Source organism: Microcebus murinus, chromosome 27 (assembly GCF_040939455.1).
Source record: "Microcebus murinus isolate Inina chromosome 27, M.murinus_Inina_mat1.0, whole genome shotgun sequence".
Classification (NCBI taxonomy): Eukaryota; Metazoa; Chordata; class Mammalia; order Primates; family Cheirogaleidae; genus Microcebus; species Microcebus murinus.
In genome coordinates this window covers 2,772,183-2,789,186 of record NC_134130.1, presented here as the reverse complement: position 1 = coordinate 2,789,186, position 17,004 = coordinate 2,772,183, and the positions used below count along the sequence as shown (strand labels likewise).

The 17,004-nt window shown below is 54.0% G+C and overlaps 1 protein-coding gene across 1 annotated transcript in view; it reads left to right on the top strand.

Moving 5' to 3' along the window:
• MYO1F (myosin IF) overlaps positions 1-17,004 on the top strand; it is a 33,363-nt gene that overhangs the window by 11,634 nt on the left and 4,725 nt on the right. The window contains exons 6-21 of the mRNA XM_012790828.3: positions 34-123; positions 3,578-3,709; positions 3,844-3,978; positions 4,228-4,360; positions 4,501-4,697; positions 6,092-6,172; positions 6,286-6,372; positions 7,297-7,383; positions 7,872-8,039; positions 8,495-8,580; positions 10,609-10,690; positions 11,902-12,008; positions 12,417-12,515; positions 12,612-12,756; positions 16,165-16,279; positions 16,372-16,541. Coding sequence (XP_012646282.1) covers positions 34-123; positions 3,578-3,709; positions 3,844-3,978; positions 4,228-4,360; positions 4,501-4,697; positions 6,092-6,172; positions 6,286-6,372; positions 7,297-7,383; positions 7,872-8,039; positions 8,495-8,580; positions 10,609-10,690; positions 11,902-12,008; positions 12,417-12,515; positions 12,612-12,756; positions 16,165-16,279; positions 16,372-16,541 — 1,914 coding nt within the window. The remainder of the gene's footprint in view (positions 1-33; positions 124-3,577; positions 3,710-3,843; positions 3,979-4,227; positions 4,361-4,500; positions 4,698-6,091; positions 6,173-6,285; positions 6,373-7,296; positions 7,384-7,871; positions 8,040-8,494; positions 8,581-10,608; positions 10,691-11,901; positions 12,009-12,416; positions 12,516-12,611; positions 12,757-16,164; positions 16,280-16,371; positions 16,542-17,004) is intronic.

Here is a 17,004-nt window from a genome sequence, read left to right as displayed (position 1 = left end):
ACCGCTCCCCACCCCACCCGCCTCTGCCCCCAGCACGTCAAAGACATCATCCTGCAGTCAAACCCGCTGCTCGAGGCCTTCGGCAACGCCAAGACCGTGCGCAACAACAATTCCAGCCGCTTCGTGAGTCTCTCTCTCTCTCTCTCTCTCTCTCTCTCTCTCTCTCTCTCTCTCTCTCTCTCTCTCTCTCTCTCTCTCTCCCCTCCTCTTATCTCTCTCTCTCTCCACACTCTCCCTCCCTCCCTCTCTCTCTCTCCTCTCTCTCTCTCTTCTCTCCCTCTCTCCATACTCTCCCTCCCTCCCTCTCTCTCTCTCTCTCTCTCTCTCTCTCTCTCTCTCTCTCTCACACACACACACACACACACACACACACACACACACACACACACACATCCTTATTGCCAGGACAAGAGCCCTGTGGAAATAATCCAGCAGGAAATACTTGCTTCTGGATGGGAGACTCACTTCCTGTTTCTGGTCCGTCTGAAAAAAGAGTCCCCCATGGGCAGAACAATGGAGGCCATGACACCTCTGTGTAACATTTTAAATACTCCCCGAACCGTGCTATATCTGTTCCCGTTTACGTTTCAGATCCAATTTCTTCCCTCATGCATTCCTTCTTTGTGTCAGGTTCTGAGCTGGGTAGGCCCCGTGGAAGACAGAATAGGTAAACAGATCTGGATTTATGGTCCAGTTGTGTCACTGTTTATCTGTGTGGCCTGGACAAAAAAAAAAAAAATCAATTTAACTTCATCCTTAAAATTGGGATGACATTAGTATCCATCTCATAGCCCTCAGTGATTTCAGTACAATGTCTGCACATGGAAATGGCTTGATAAATTCCATACACCAAGACTTTTTTGCTTCCCTAAAATATTAGTTTTGAATTGTATTTTTTTTTGTAAAATATAATTGTATTTTAAGGATGTGTCCCAACATTTTATTAGAAAAATTTTCAAATACACAGAGAAGTTGAAACAATAGCACAGTGAACACCTGTGTGCTCACCTCCTAGAGTCTATCATTACCATGTTACCATACTTGCCGTAATGGATTTCCGCCTATTCATTCACTCACATTATTTTTTGATGCACTGCAAAGTAAGCTGCAGATACCATACCTTTCCCCAAAAAACTTTAGCATGGAGATTATTCATTATTGCCCAATATAAATGTGCAGCTCTCTTTTATTTCTTTGTACATAGCAAAATATACACAGTATCTGTGGGGTATGGACTCCCTTCTGACACAAAAATCCAAGCAGGCTCCAATTCTTTATATAAACAGCGTAGTATTTGCATATAACCCTCGAATATCCTCCCATATACTTTAAATCATCGCTACATACTTATAATACCTAATTGAGGGTAAATACTATGGAATGGTTATTATACTGTATTTTTATTTGTATTATTTTTATTGTTGTATTATTATTTTTTATGGAGTTTTTTAAATGTTGTTGGCATGCAATTAGTTGAATTTGTGGACGTGGACGGCCCAGATATGGAGGGCAGGCTACACCGGAAGTTGACCATTCGCTGAGTTTGAACAAATGCATGCACCTGTGCAACCCAAACTCCTATCAACATCCAGGGCATCAAAATCCCCCCAGAAAGTTCCCTTTTATCCCTCCCTAGCCAATCTCTGCTCCCAACTTACGCCAGAAACAACCCTTCTCCTGGTTTTGTTCACCATAGATTAGTTTCAGCTGTTCTAGAGCTTCATCTATAAATGCAATCACATAATATGTGTTGTTTTCAAATGCAAAAACATAGACGAACCTCAAAAATGCATGCTTTATTTTATACAATTTTATTGTGCAATAAAATAGGCATATGTTACCATGTTTCCCTGAAAATAAAACAGGGTCTTATATTTATTTTTCCTCAAGAAGACACCCTAGGGCTTATTTTCAGGGGATGTGTGTGTGTGTGTTTTTTTTTAAGTACGGTACAACAATCTACATTTATTCAAATATAGTTAAGTCGTCATCTTCTGGAACATCATCATAACTCTCCAGACCCCGAATTCCATCCTGAATTTCTTGCGACTCTATTTCCTTTAGAACCATTGGCCCCAATCTCTCCTGTTGAGCAGTAGAGCTCTCATGGGGCAGATGAAAAGGGCTGCTGGTCTTTTTACCGCTCTGCGACAAAATGCATGGGTTGTGCAGATGCGCTGCGTAGCCACGCCCATCACTAGGTCTTATTTTCGGGGTAGGGCTTCTATTGCGCAAACGCTTAGAAATCCTGCTAGGTCTTATTTTATGGGTAGGTCTTATTTTCAGGGAAACACGGTGTATATTACAGATGTCTAATTGTGTAGCACGATGATGTAATTTGTGTCATTATTGGAGGAGGCAGCAGACAGGAGAAACAGGGAACTTCCCTGCCCTTCAACCTCTGGCCAAAGCAAAATCCACAGGGTGTCAGAGGCCAGAGAAGGCACCTGTGGGGCTCTTGCTCTAGGCTCAGGGACGGCATATGGGAGACGCCCAGAATCATCGGGACCAGTAGCATCCCATAGACACACGGAGGCCCGTGAAACGACTGCAGAACTGGCCAAAAAAGTGTGATGTTTCTGGCCGGGCATGGTGGCTCACACCAGTAATCCCAGCACTTTTGGAGTCCTAAGTGGGAGGATCACTGGAAGCCAGGAATTTGAGACCAGCCTGGGCAACATAGTGAGACCCCACCTCTAAAAATAGATAGATAGATAGATAGATAGATAGATAGATAGATAGATAGATAGATAGATAGATAGATACAAAAATTAGCCAGTTGTGGTGTCTCATGCCTGTAGTGCCAGCTACTCGGGAGGCTGAGGCGGGAGGATTGCTTGAGCCCAGGAGTTGGAGGCTGCAGTGAACCATGATGGTACCACTGCACTCCAGCCTGGGTGACAAAGCGAAACCCTGTCTCCAAACAAGTGATGCTTCTATATGCCAGGCACAGGGCTGTGTACCCAGAGTAAGGGCTTGGAGCATCAGAGAGGGGAAAAAAGGACATTCCTGGCCCAGAACACAGCCTGAGCACAGGCGAGGGGTAGCAGCTGGTGAGAAAGGCAAGTCGTCCAAAAGTGGGAGATGGGGAGAGAAAAGAGAGTCAAGGTCACATGGGAAGAGGGGAAGAGGGGCCAGACACATAAGAACCCTCCCCAGGCCGGGCGCGGTGGCTCACGCCAGTAATCCTAGCACTCTGAGAGGTTGAGGTGGGTGGATTGCTCGGGGTCAGGAGTTCAAAACCAGCCTGAGCAAGAGCGAGACCCCGTCTCTACTATAAATAGAAAGAAATTAATTGGCCAACTAATATATATAGAAAAAAATTAGCCGGGCATGGTGGCGCATGCCTGTAGTCCCAGCTACTCGGGAGGCTGAGGCAGGAGGATCGCTTGAGCCCAGGAGTTTGAGGTTGCTGTGAGCTAGGCTGACGCCACGGCACTCACTCTAGCCTGGGCAACAAAGCAAGACTCTGTCTCAAAAAAAAAAAAAAAAAAAGAACTCTCCCCAGTCCTTCCCCCACTTGCACCCTTGGGAGCTGGGCTGGGGGAGGGGGCTGACGGGGTTCTCTCGGACTCAGGGCAAGTATTTCGAGATCCAGTTCAGCCGAGGAGGGGAGCCGGATGGAGGCAAGATCTCCAACTTCTTGCTGGAGAAGTCCCGCGTGGTGATGCAGAATGAAAGCGAAAGGAACTTCCACATCTACTACCAGGTGCGGGGAAGGGGCCGTGGGGCCCAGGCGGAGGGGACTCTGGGGGGAGGCGGCGACAAGGAGGGCCGGGAGGGGGGTCACACGGGCGGTGCCAGGTTGGCACCAGGCGCATGAGCATCCCACCCCCCCCCCAGCTGCTGGAAGGCGCCTCCCACGAACAGCGGCAGAACCTGGGGCTCATGACTCCCGACTACTATTACTACCTCAACCAGTCGGACACCTACAAGGTGGACGGCACCGACGACAGGAGTGACTTCGGTGAGACTCTGGTGAGCACCGGCCGCCACTCCAGCCCCCAGCCAGACCCTCAGCCCGGGGAACCCTCCCCGGTTACAAACCAGGAAACCGAGGCCCAGAGAGGTGCAGGCACTCACGCAAGGTCACACAGCAAGCGGGGGGGGGGGGGGAGAGAGAGACAGGGGAGGTGTATGCTGTGTGGGAGGCGGGAGGCCCGACTCCCGGAGGCAGGGCGGAGGCCAGGACTGGAGGCTCAGGCTCTGTCCCCGTCGTGCCCACAGGGTGCCATGCAGGTCATCGGGATCCCGCCCAACGTCCAGCAGCTGGTCCTGCAGCTGGTGGCGGGGATCTTGCACCTGGGGAACATCAGCTTCTGCGAAGACGGGAATTACGCGCGGGTGGAGAGTGTGGACCGTGAGTGTGGACCGCTGCTGCCTCCTCCTTCAGTCCCGGGAGGGGGAGAAAGCCACCAGGGCCCTGCCGCGAGCGCCACGGGGCGAGAGGAGGAGGGAGGGAGGTCCCCACACGGCGCCTTCCCCGCCCCGGCCCTGCAGTCCTGGCCTTCCCCGCCTACCTGCTGGGCGTGGACAGCGGGCGGCTGCAGGAGAAGCTGACCAGCCGCAAGATGGACAGTCGCTGGGGCGGGCGCAGCGAGTCCATCGACGTCACCCTCAACGTGGAGCAGGCGGCCTACACCCGCGACGCCCTGGCCAAGGGCCTCTACTCCCGCCTCTTCGACTTCCTTGTGGAGGCGAGTGGGGCCCGGGGCCGGAGCGCGGGGTGGGTGCTCTGGGGCGGCAGACACGTATGGAGCACCTGCTGTATGCACAGCCAAGTGCGGGAGACAGGCCGGGCCACCAGAATCCCGCCCGCGCCTGGGCGCCAGGGGCTTTTGGAGAAGGCAGCGGGTGGATGCGAGGGAAGATTTAGAGACTCTTTCTGGCTCTGGGGCAGGGGTCCTCAAACTTTTTAAACAGGGGCCAGTTCACTGCCCCTCAGGCCGTTGGAGGGCCGGGCTATAGTTTTAAAAAAAAAGCTATGAACAAATTCCTATGCACACCGCACGTATCTTATTTTGAAGTGAAAAAACAAACGGGGCCGGGCGCGGTGGCTCACGCCTGTAATCCTAGCACTCTGGGAGGCTGAGGTGGGAGGATTGCTCGAGGTCAGGAGTTCGAAACCAGCCTGAGCAAGAGCGAGACCCTGTCTCTACTATAAATAGAAAGAAATTAATTGACCAACTAATATATAGAGAAAAAATTAGCCGGGCATGGTGGCGAATGCCTGTAGTCCCAGCTACTCGGGAGGCTGAGGCAGGAGGATCGCTTGAGCCCAGGAGTTTGAGGTTGCTGTGAGCTAGGCTGACGCCACGGCACTCACTCTAGCCTGGGCAACAAAGCGAGACTCTGTCTCAAAAAAAACAGGCAAAAACACCGGCATGTGGCCCGCAGGCTGTAGTTTGAGGACATCTAGTCTGGGAAGAGGAGGTCGCTGGAGCGGCCCAGGCTCTGGGACTGGGATAGGCGATGCGTGGACAGGAAGGCGGGGGTGCATTTAAGTGACATCGGCAGGGCCTTCGACAGGACAAAGTGAGGGACAGAATGAGGGTGGAAGGGAACAGGATGCGTACACAACACTTAGTGTGTGCCGGGCATGTTCTCAGTGTTTTAGGTGTACCAATTTCTTTAATCTTAAAAAAAAAAAAAAGTTCGAGATCAGGCTGGGCAACATAGTGAGACCCCATTTCTACAAAAAATAATAATAATAAAAAAGTAGCCGGGCACGGTGTTGTGCACCTGTAGTCCCAGCTACTCGGGAGGCTGAGGCAGGAGGATCAGTTGAGCCCAGGAGTTTGAGGTTGCTGTGAGCTAGGCTGATGCCACGGCACTCACTCTAGTCTGGGCAACAAAGCGAGACTCTGTCTCAAAAAAATAAAAAATAAAAAAGTAAAGATGGGAAAATAGAGGCTCCAAGAGGTTCAGCAGCAGAGCGGCTCCCTGGTCTGGACCCCGATGCGCTGACACTTGGGTTTCTCCTGTGGGTGGCCGGGGGGCGGGGCCATCGCCCATGACCTTGGCTGAGAGCCTATCTAGAGGGTGGCGGGCAGGGGGTTGGGGGTCCGACCTGTCCCCACCCACACCCCAGGCCATCAACCGCGCAATGCAGAAGCCGCAGGAAGAGTACAGCATCGGCGTGCTGGACATCTACGGCTTTGAGATCTTCCAGGTGCGGCCCCTGCCCCTGGCGGGCCCCCACCCTGGCCTCCCCGGGACTCCCGCGGCCGCAGAGGCCTCCAGGGTCAGCCCACCGAGGGAAGGACCCTTTTCTTCCCTCCGCAGAAAAACGGCTTCGAGCAGTTCTGCATCAACTTCGTCAACGAGAAGCTGCAGCAAATCTTTATCGAGCTCACCCTGAAGGCCGAGCAGGTGCGCGGAGCCGGCCCAGCGCCAGGCACTGGGGGACTGGGGGGGGGGGGACCGTGAGGTCACTAAGCAACTGGAGGACACCCCAGCCCTTGCCCCTGCCCCACTCCCACCTCCTTCTGCCTCCCTGTCCGGGATCCCCGTGAGACTCCTTGGGGATATTTCCTTCTGCTTCTAAAGCTTTGCCAAAGGCCGGGCGACAGCCTCTTTGTTCATTCACTGACAATGGTTCACTGGGCACCTGCCACGTGCCAGGCGCCGCCTGGGGTGCTGGGGGGAGGGACCGCCCACGAGCAAGAAGACAAGCGTCTCTCTTGGAGTCCCAGGAGAGCTGGAGGCTGCAGTGAGCTATGATCGTGCCACTGCAAAATGGGTGACAGAGCGAGAACCCCCCAATTTCTTAAATAAATAAATATATATTTATATTTTTTTGAGACAGAGTCTCGCTTTGTGGCCCAGGCTAGAGTGAGTGCCATGGCGTCAGCCTAGCTCACAGCAACCTCCAACTCCTAGGCTCAAGCGATCCTCCTGCCTCAGCCTCCCCAGTGGCTGGGACTACAGGCATGCGCCACCATGCCCGGCTAACTTTTTCTATATATATTAGTTGGCCAATTAATTTCTTTCTATTTATAGTAGAGACGGGGTCTCGCTCTTGCTCAGGCTGGTTTCGAACTCCTGACCTCGAGCGATCCGCCCGCCTCGGCCTCCCAGAGTGCTAAGATTACAGGCGTGAGCCTCCGCACCTGGCCAATAGTTTTTATTAAAAAAAAAAAAAATTAAGGACATAATTCCCTGGCACTTCACTCAAGGGCAATGAGCTCGGTTGCTAGACACAGTCCTAAGGGAAGAGGCGGGGCGGGGGCAGGGTCTGGAGGGACAGTGGCCACACTCCCTTCCCCCCCATCCCTGTCCCCTGCCCCCCCCCAGGAGGAGTACGTCCAGGAGGGCATCCGCTGGACTCCCATCCAGTACTTCAACAACAAAGTCGTCTGCGACCTCATCGAGAACAAGCTGGTGAGGGCTGGGCCAACTTTGGGGAGGGGGGTGGGAGGTCTCACTGGGCCCCAGAGACCTGGGAGGGGGGTGATGGCAGTACCCAGACCCTCTCTCCCCAGCAGATGGGCCCCACTGAAACATCCCCTCAGCCACTGCATCCATCCATTCCGCCCACCTGCTCACCTTTCACTTAGTCACTCAACAAACGTTCCCCTTGGGCAAGCCCTGCTCAGAGTCAGAGGGGTCAAGGTCGCAGGTCCCCCACCGCCACCCTGAAAGGATTTCAGTCTTGGGAAAGGGGAAAGAGGCTTGGATCCCTTATGGGGTGGCCCCCACCCCCGCCTGCCCCTCCCCCACCCACCGTGACCTTTTGCACTCGTGTTTGGAAACTCCCTTCCCCACGCACGCACGCACGCACGCACGCACGCACGCACGCACGCCTGGCGCTTTGCAGCCGGTGTGCCCGAGTGACGGCGAGCCCTGCGTGCTCCCCACGCCCCGCGCAGAGCCCGCCGGGCATCATGAGCGTTCTGGACGACGTGTGCGCCACCATGCACGCCACGGGCGGCGGCGCCGACCAGACGCTGCTGCAGAAGCTGCAGGCGGCCGTGGGCACCCACGAGCACTTCAACAGCTGGAGCGGCGGCTTCGTCATCCACCACTACGCCGGCAAGGTGGGCCCCCGCGCCCCGCGCCCCCCAGGGCGCCTCCTCCGCGACCCCAGGGCTCCCGGCCGCGGTCCCCAGCACCCAGACCGGAGAGAGCCTGCCGGGGACACCCCCCCCCGCACACGCCAGCCAGGGCTGCAGACTCCCCCCGACCCCCGACGGCAACCCCCAGCCAGTGCCCTGACACAGCCCCCCAACTGGGCAGGACACGGAACCCCCACCGTCCCCGTCACCTCTGGCCCCGGCTGCCCCCTTCCAACCTCAACTTGAACTTCACACCTCCAGGGAGCCGGGCTCCCGACCCGCTGCTGGGGGGGACCTTAGACACCCCCCAGCCAGAGCCGCAGGTGCTCCCGGACCCTCTGACCCTGGAGCAAACCCCGCGGGACCCCGGTGACCAGGGCTCTAGGCACCGCGCCCCTCCCCCACCGGCCCACCCAGGTCTCCACCCCCCCCCCCAGGTCTCCTACGACGTCAGCGGCTTCTGCGAGAGGAACAGAGACGTCCTCTTCTCCGACCTCATAGAGCTGATGCAGAGCAGCGAACAGTGAGTGGCCCCGGGTGTGGGGGCGGCGGGACGGGGACCACCGGGACCACCGCGTCCGCCCCAGAGCGCCACCCCACACCCACCCCCACCCCCGTGCTCGAGTTTCTCATTCCTAGGTCAGGACTGGGGCCCTGCAATGCCGAACAAGTTCCCAGAGGGTGCTGACTGCTGGCCCAGGGACCCCACTTTGAGAACCACTGCTCTCTAGTTCTGTACTTTCCAATATGGTGGAAACTGGGCCAGGAGTTCGAGACCAGCCTGGGCAACTGTAGGGAGAAAAAGAAACAAAAAAAAATGCTAAGTTGGTAAAAGGCTAGTTTTTTTATTTTTTTCTAACTTTCTTTTAATTGTGCTAAAATACACATACCATAACACTTATCCTTTTTTATTTTTTACTTTGTGGAGACAGGGTCTCATTCTGTCACCCAGGCTGGAGGGCAATGGCACAATCATAGCTCACTGCAACCTCCAACTCCCAGGCTCAAGTGATCCTCCTGCCTCAGTCTCCCCAGTAGCTGAGACTACAAGTGCACACCACCACACCCGGCTAATTTTGTGATTTTTTTATAGAGAAGGCGGGTCTCTATGGCCGGGCACGGTGGCTCACACCTGTAATCCTAGCACTCTGGGAGGCCAAGGCAGGCAGATTGCTCAAGGTCTGGAGTTCAAAACCAGCCTGAGCAAGAGCAAGACCCTGTCTCTACTATAAATAGAGAGGAAACCAATTGGCCAGCTAACATATATAGAGAAAAAATTAGCCAGTCATGGTGGCACATGCCTGTAGTCCCAGCTACTCAGGAGGCTGAGGCAGGAGGATCACTTGAGTTTGAGGTTGCTGTGAGCTAGGCTGACGTCACGGCACTCACTCTAGCCTGGGCAACAAAGTGAGACTCTGTCTCAAAAAAAAAAAAAAGAGAGAAGGCGGGTCTCCCTGTGTTGGTCTCAAACCCCTGGCCTCAAGCGATCCTCCCTCCTCGGCCTCCCAAAGTGCTCAAGTGAGCCACTGAGACTAGCCAACATTGATCTTTTTAGCCATTTTAAAGTGTACAACTCAGTGGTATTAAATGTATTCACACACAATGTTGTGCAGCCACCACTACCTCGTAGTTCCAGAACTCTTGTATCACCCCAAACAGAAACCCCATATCCACGAAGGAATCCGCTCATTTGCTATTAGGGAGGCTCCGGGAAAGTCTTATTGAGGAGATGAGGGAGGGAGGCGTGAATGCAGCCAAAGTTGATGGTGAGGCCGGGCGAGGTGGCTCACGCTTGTAACTGGGAGGCTGAGGTGGGAGGATCGCTCAAGGTCAGGAGTTAGCAACCAACCTGAGCAAGAGCGAGAACCCGTCTCTACTAAAAAAAAAAAAAATAGAAAGAAATTAATTGGCCAACCAAAAATATAGAAAAAATTAGCCAGGCATGGTGGCGCATGCCTATAGTCCCAGCTATTCGGGAGGCTGAGGCAGGAGGATCGCTTGAGCCCAGGAGTTTGAGGTTGCTGTGAGCGAGGCTGACGCTGTGGCACTCACTCTAGCCTGGGCAACAGAGTGAGACTGTCTCAAAAAAAAAAAAAAGAAAACCCTGATGGCAGACACTTAGGACGCTTCCCATCTTTGGCTGTCACACGCAGCTACAGCAGTGAGCGTCTCTGCACGTACTTCTCTGCACGCACGTGCCACCATGTACAGGTAGAGTGGCTCCCACCGAGGGGCCTTCCCCTGCTTCCTGAGATGCCGCGCCACTGATCTAATTTACTGTGTCATTTAACTTTATTCTGTTGCACTTGCTATGTTACATGCACGACCTCGGAAGTTGTAAAAAAAAAAAAGTGCATGTAAATTAAGGGACCAAAAGGACAAAACCAGCCCTCCTGGTCACCCCCATCACAGCACACGCCCCCACCCCCGCATTCAGAGGGAACAGTATTTGGCATCTTGCCACCCAGGCAGCCCCACCTCTGGGGGACGGAGCCTCAGGGTCTAGCTGCACGCCTAACCCCCCTCGCCCCGCCCCGCTTCCCCCGCCCAGCGCCTTCCTCCGGATGCTCTTTCCCGAAAAGCTGGATGTGGACAAGAAGGGCCGCCCCAGCACCGCCGGCTCCAAGATCAAGGTGGGCGCCGCCCCTCCCCCTCCCCCGCCCCAGGTGTCTGGACTCTGCTTCCCTCCTCGCCCCAGTGTCTGTCTGCGTCATCCTCTGTCCCACAGGGTCTTCCTCCCGCTCTGGGGCTGGGGGCTTGGACCAGCTTCCTTGAGGTCACCCCCAACTCCCAAACTCCAGAAGTCTACTGTCATTTTTTTTTTTAATCTTTTGGTTATTTGCCACTTTTTTTACAAGTTGTGGTAAAATATGCATGATGTGAAATTTGCCATCTTAACCATTTTTTTCCAGTGGCATTAATCACACTCACATTGCTGTCAACCGTCACCACCCTGCACCCCCAGAACTTTCTCGTCTTCCCAAACTGATGCTCTGTCCCCATGAAACTCTCGCTCCTCCCCACCCCCTCCCCGGCCCCTGGCACCCAGCACCCTGCTTCCTCTCTCTGTGGATCTGACGACTCTAGGGACCTCCTGGGAGCGGGACCACACGGGACTTGTCCTTCTGTGACTGGTTTATTTCACGGAGCAGGATGTCCTCAAGTTCACCCATGATGTCGCTGGTGTCAGAATTTCCTTCCTTTTCCGGGCGGAATAGTATCCCAGCGTGTGGACGGACCACGTTGTGTTTACCCGTCCGTCCATGGACACTTGGGCTGCGTCCACCCTTTGGCTGTCGTTGCTGTGACTATGGGGGTCCCATTTTAATAACCACTTATTGAGCACTTACTCGGCGCTGGCAGCGAACACGGGACACTTTACACACGTGAGGGATCAACTTAGCCCGACCAGGAAGATGGGGGCACCAAGGCTCACTTGACGCTCTCCCCAGTGTCGCCCCCTGGAATGACTCCTTTTCTGGTCTCCCTCCTGCCCCGAGCGACTGCGATGCACACCCCAAGGCTGACCTCTCAGGGACACGTGCACTGCCAAAGTGCCCATCTCCCAAAGGACGGGCGGGAATGTTCTCCCAAGCGCTCTGTTACTCGGTCGATCACCGTTTCCTGAGCACATACTATGCGCCCGGCTAAGTGGCCAGGGTGGCACCCTCCAGCACTCCCCCAACGTCAGTCCCATGGCCGTGCACCGGTGGGGCAGGCACAGCCCCAGGGGACCCCTGTGGTTCATCAGCTGCCAGTCCCCGCCCACCCCTTGCGGCCGGATCCAAGGTGGGGAGAAGGGAGGGGCCCACCCGTGTGTCCCCCGTCTTGTCCTCCGCCTCAGAAACAAGCCAACGACCTGGTGACCACCCTGAAGCGCTGCACGCCCCACTACATCCGCTGCATCAAGCCCAACGAGACCAAGAGGCCGAGGGACTGGGAGGAGAACAGGTGACAGCCCCCCACTGCCTGCCCCAGGCTGATCCCCCTGCAAGATCCAGCTGAGACCGGCTCAGGCTGAGCCCGGGATCCCCACAAAACCCCTCAGTGCCCTAGGGTGCCCCTGGAACGGACCGAGACGTCCCCAACCGCCAACCTCCGGGAACTAGCACAGCCCCCAGCTCCCCAGGCCCCACCTCCAGAACCGACTCCCACCTGAGCCCTGGAGCACCCCCAGACCTCAGAACTCAGCCCTGCAACCCCCAGGCCCCGCCTCCAGAACCGACTCCCACCTGAGCCCTGGAGCACCCCCAGACCTCAGAACTCAGCCCTGCAACCCCCAGGCCCCGCCTCCAGCACCTCCCAGCCCCCAGGCCAGGCGAGACCCTGCTGCGGGGACTCAGGCTGTCCCTCCCGCAGGGTCAAGCACCAGGTGGAGTACCTGGGACTCAAGGAGAACATCAGGGTGCGCAGGGCTGGCTTCGCCTACCGCCGCCAGTTCTCCAAGTTCCTGCAGAGGTGAGGCCCTGGCCCCGCCCCGCCCCGCCCCTCCCCACAGTGACCAGCCGCCCCATCTGCTCCCAAGCCTCGCACGCCCTTGCCCTCTGCCACCAGGTATGCCATCCTGACCCCCGAGACGTGGCCGCGGTGGCGTGGGGACGAACGTCAGGGTGTCCAGCACCTGCTTCGGGCGGTCAACATGGAACCCGACCAGTACCAGATGGGCAGCACCAAGGTGTTCGTCAAGAACCCGGAGTCGGTAAGAGTCTCCGTGAGGCAGAGGCAGGAGAGGAGAGAGAAAGGGACACAGATTGAGAGGCCAGCGTGGTGGCTCACGCCTGTAATAGCAGCACTCTGGGAGGCCAAGGAAGATCGCCTGAGGTCGGGAGTTTGAGACCAGCCTCAGCAAGAGTGAGAGCCCGGTCTCTACTAAAAACAGAAAGAAATTAGATGGGCAACTGAAAATAGAAAAAATGAACTGGGTGTGGTGGTGCATGCCTGTCGTTCCAGCTACTTGGGAGGCTGAGGCAGGAGGCTCGCTTGAGCCCAGGAGTTGCAGTGAGCTATGATGACGCCACTGCACTCCAGTCTGGGCAACAGAAGGAGACCCCGTCTCCAAAAAAGAGGAAAAATAATCCTCAAGTGTCTCACCTGCCTGTTGGCCTTTATGACCCATACCCCCAGGTGTACTTGTTTGCCAGGGCCGCTATGACAAAGTACTACAAACTGGATGGCTCCACACGATGTCAAGTTTATTCCCTCGTTGTTCTGGAGGCCACAAGTCCAAACTCCATGTGTCCGCAGGGCCACACTGTCTCTGAAGGCTCCAAGAATCCCTCTTTGCCATTCTCTAACTTTCTTTTTTGAGACAGAGTCTCACTCTGTCACCTGGGTTAGAGTACTGTGGCGTCAGCCTAGCTCACTGCAGCCTCCAACTTCTGGGCTCAAGCGATCCTCTTGCCTCAGCCTCCCGAGTAGCTTGGACTACAGGCATGCGCCACCATGCCCAGCTAATTTTTTTATATTTTTAGTAGAGTCAGGGTCTTGCTCTTGCTGAGGCTGGTCTCAAACTCCTGACCTCAAGCAATTCTCCTGCCTTGGCCTCCCAGAGTGCCGGGATTACAGGCATGAGCCACCGTGCCTAGCCGACCTTCTCTCTGTGTTATCCCGGTCCACAAATTTCCCTCTTCTTACAGACACCACATTAGATTGGATTTATATTGGATTTAGGGTCCACCCTAAGGCAGTATGGCCTCATTTTAACTTGATTGCGTCTGCAAAGACCCTGTTTCCAAGTAAGGTCCCATTCACAGGTTCCGGGTGGGCATGACTTGCAGGGGACACCATTCAATCCAGTATACCCAGGATGAGCTCAGATTTATGTAGGTCTCCTGCCCCTTAAGCTCGCAAAACCCAGCCCCCCATAGCAAGAAGGAGATGCATTTTCAACTCTTTAGACAATGAAGATTAATTTCCCAAATTGAAAACAGATCCTCTTCACTGGGCAGAAATAACCTCTCAGTGCATTTATGACATGTCCAGCCGTGCTACTGTGTTCCCCTGAAAATAAGACCTACCCATAAAATAAGCCCTAGCAGGATTTCTAAGCGTTTGCACAATAGAAGCCCTACCCCGAAAATAAGACCTAGTGATGGGCGTGGCTACACAGCACATCTGCACAACCCATGCATTTCGTCCCAGAGCGGTCAAGAAGACGAGCAGCCCTTCCCATCTGCCCCATGAGAGCTCTACTGCTCGACATGAGAGATCGGGGCCCATGGTTCTAAAGGAAATAGAGTCACAAGAAATTCAGGATGGAATTCGGGGTCTGGAGAGTTATGATGATGTTCCAGAAGATGACGACTTAACTATATTTGAATAAATGTAGATTGTTGTACCATACTTAAAAAAAAAACACATCCCCTGAAAATAAGCCCTAGGGTGTCTTCTTGAGGAAAAATAAATATAAGACCCTGTCTTATTTTCGGGGAAACGCGGGCGGCATGTGCAGCCCTGCCCACGGACTCACAGAATGCTGCTCTGAGAAACAGAAGATACAGCCTCGGCTCAGCTCCCTGCAGCCTACGACACTGCAATGCTATTTTTTTTTCTTCCTGGTGGGACAACTTCCTACTTTTTAGAAATAGTTATAAACCCCTACAGCTTTGAACGTCCTCTAAGATCCAGTCTGAGGAAGAGCGAGACCCCATTTCTACTAAAAATAGAAAGAAATTAATTGGCCAACTAAAAATATATAGAAAAAAAAAAAATTAGCCGAGCATGGTGGCGCATGCCTGTAGTCCCAGCTACTCGGGAGGCTGAGGCAGGAGGATCGCTTGAGCCCAGGAGTTTGAGGTTGCTGTGAGCGAGGCTGATGCCACGGCACTCCAGCCGGGGCAACAGGGTGAGAGTCTTATCTCAAAAAAAAAAAAAAAAAAGGAAAGAAAAAAAAGTCCTCTAAGATACACATTTTTAAATGTATTTGAACCAAGCATCTCCAGAATTCTTGCAAGGAGCCCTTAATGTTGCTTGGAGACATCAGTTTGAAAACCACGTTGGTGAGAAAAGCAGGCAGCGGGGCTCTTAGCAGCAAAGTGGTATTTAAGTACTTGAGAAATCCCTCCGGGCGAAATGCTGATTATTTTTCTAAATTAAAGCCCAATTTTATGTTCAGTAATACTTCCCATCTTCACTGAATGACGATGCTGTTGCTTTTATCCCTGAATTTCTGTTTGAATTAGGATGTTTCCCAGGCATCTGCCCTATTCTAATTGATTGTTCTATTCTCTGGCCAGCACTTCATTGTTTTTATTACTATAGATTTGTAATATTTATATATATATATTTTTTTTTAGTTAGCCAATTAATTTCTATTTATAGTAGAGACAGGGTCTCGCTCTTGCTCAGGCTGATCTCGAACTCCTGACCTTGAGCAATCCACCCACCTTGAGCAATCCCAGAGTGCTAGGATTACAGGCGTGAGCCACCGCCACGCACAGCTGATTTGTAATATTTTAATATCCAATAGGTCCCTCTCTTTGTTCATTTGTATCAAATACAAATGAACAGACATTCTTCACAGCATTTCCACTTTGGCTTGTTCTATGTAATTTATCCTCTGAGTCCCCTCTGGCCCTGGGCTTTTTCTCTGCTTTCTGCAAAAGCTTCCTTTCTGGGGCTGCCATGTATGGATGTGCAGGTTGTACACTGCACAAGCACTGATTGCCAGTCACATCAGAGTCCTATATATCAGATTTTCATATTTACTGTATTTTATTGGTTTTCAAAGATGCATACTGGTTCTCATTTCTACCACGTCTGAAATCGAGGTGCACCTTACATGGATGGCGTGTATTAGCTTCGTTAGCAGTGTGAGAAACCATGATGTTACACTGTTTCTGGCACAGCCACACAGCCAAGAAGCGGCAGAGCTGGGATTTGAAGCCAGAGAGACAAACCCGCCGCTATAATTTAATGCAGAAATGTGTACCCCATTTTGGAAGGGTACCCCAGGTCCAGTCATTTTGAAGCAGAAAGAAAAAAAATTGACCACACGTGTGGGGTGTGTGCGCAAAAGCACGTGAGTGGGGTGGGCGCCCAGGGGAAACCAGGGACTGCAGCCCCTGGGGGGGGCACCGCCCAACCCACCGCCCAACCTCTTGCCCAGCTTTTCCTCCTGGAGGAGATGCGAGAGCGAAAGTTCGACGGCTTCGCCCGCACCATCCAGAAGGCCTGGCGGCGCCACGTGGCAGTCCGGAAGTACGAAGAGATGCGAGAGGAAGGTGAGAGGCTCCGTCCAGGTGGGAGGCTCAGGGTTGGGACAGACAGGCCTGGAGAAGTCTCCACCCTGTGTCCCCACCCCGTGTCCCCACAGCTTGCAACATCCTGCTCAACAAGAAGGAGCGGAGGAGGAACAGCATCAACCGGAACTTCGTTGGGGACTACCTGGGGCTGGAGGAGCGGCCGGAACTGCGCCAGTTCCTGGGCAAGAGGGAGCGGGTGGACTTTGCCGACTCGGTCACCAAGTATGACCGTCGCTTCAAGGTGAGGCGCTAGTGGGTGGGCACACGCAAGGCCCCTGCTCCAGCCCGGCACCCACACCAGAGATACACCCTCACCTGGCCCAGATGTACCTTGTCCACAGGTACATAATGCCCCAGCCTGGATCCCATGACAGATACAGTCTCACCTGGCAGACATACCTGCCCACAGGTGCACAGTAGATACAGCTGCCCATCAAACATGCCCCCATTAGCCCAGACATACCTGTCCATCAGATACCCCCTCACCTGGCCAGACACCTCTGTCCATGATTCACGCATTCACCTTGCCTAGAAGCCCTGACCACAGGCCACCCTCGTCTGTCCTGGACATACCTATCCATTAGGTACACACTCTCACCCAGGCTAGAACACCTGTCAATTAGATAGACCTTCACATGGCCCAGGTACACCTGTCCACAGGTGCACTGTCACCTGACCCAGGCAGCTTAGTCTATAGGCACATG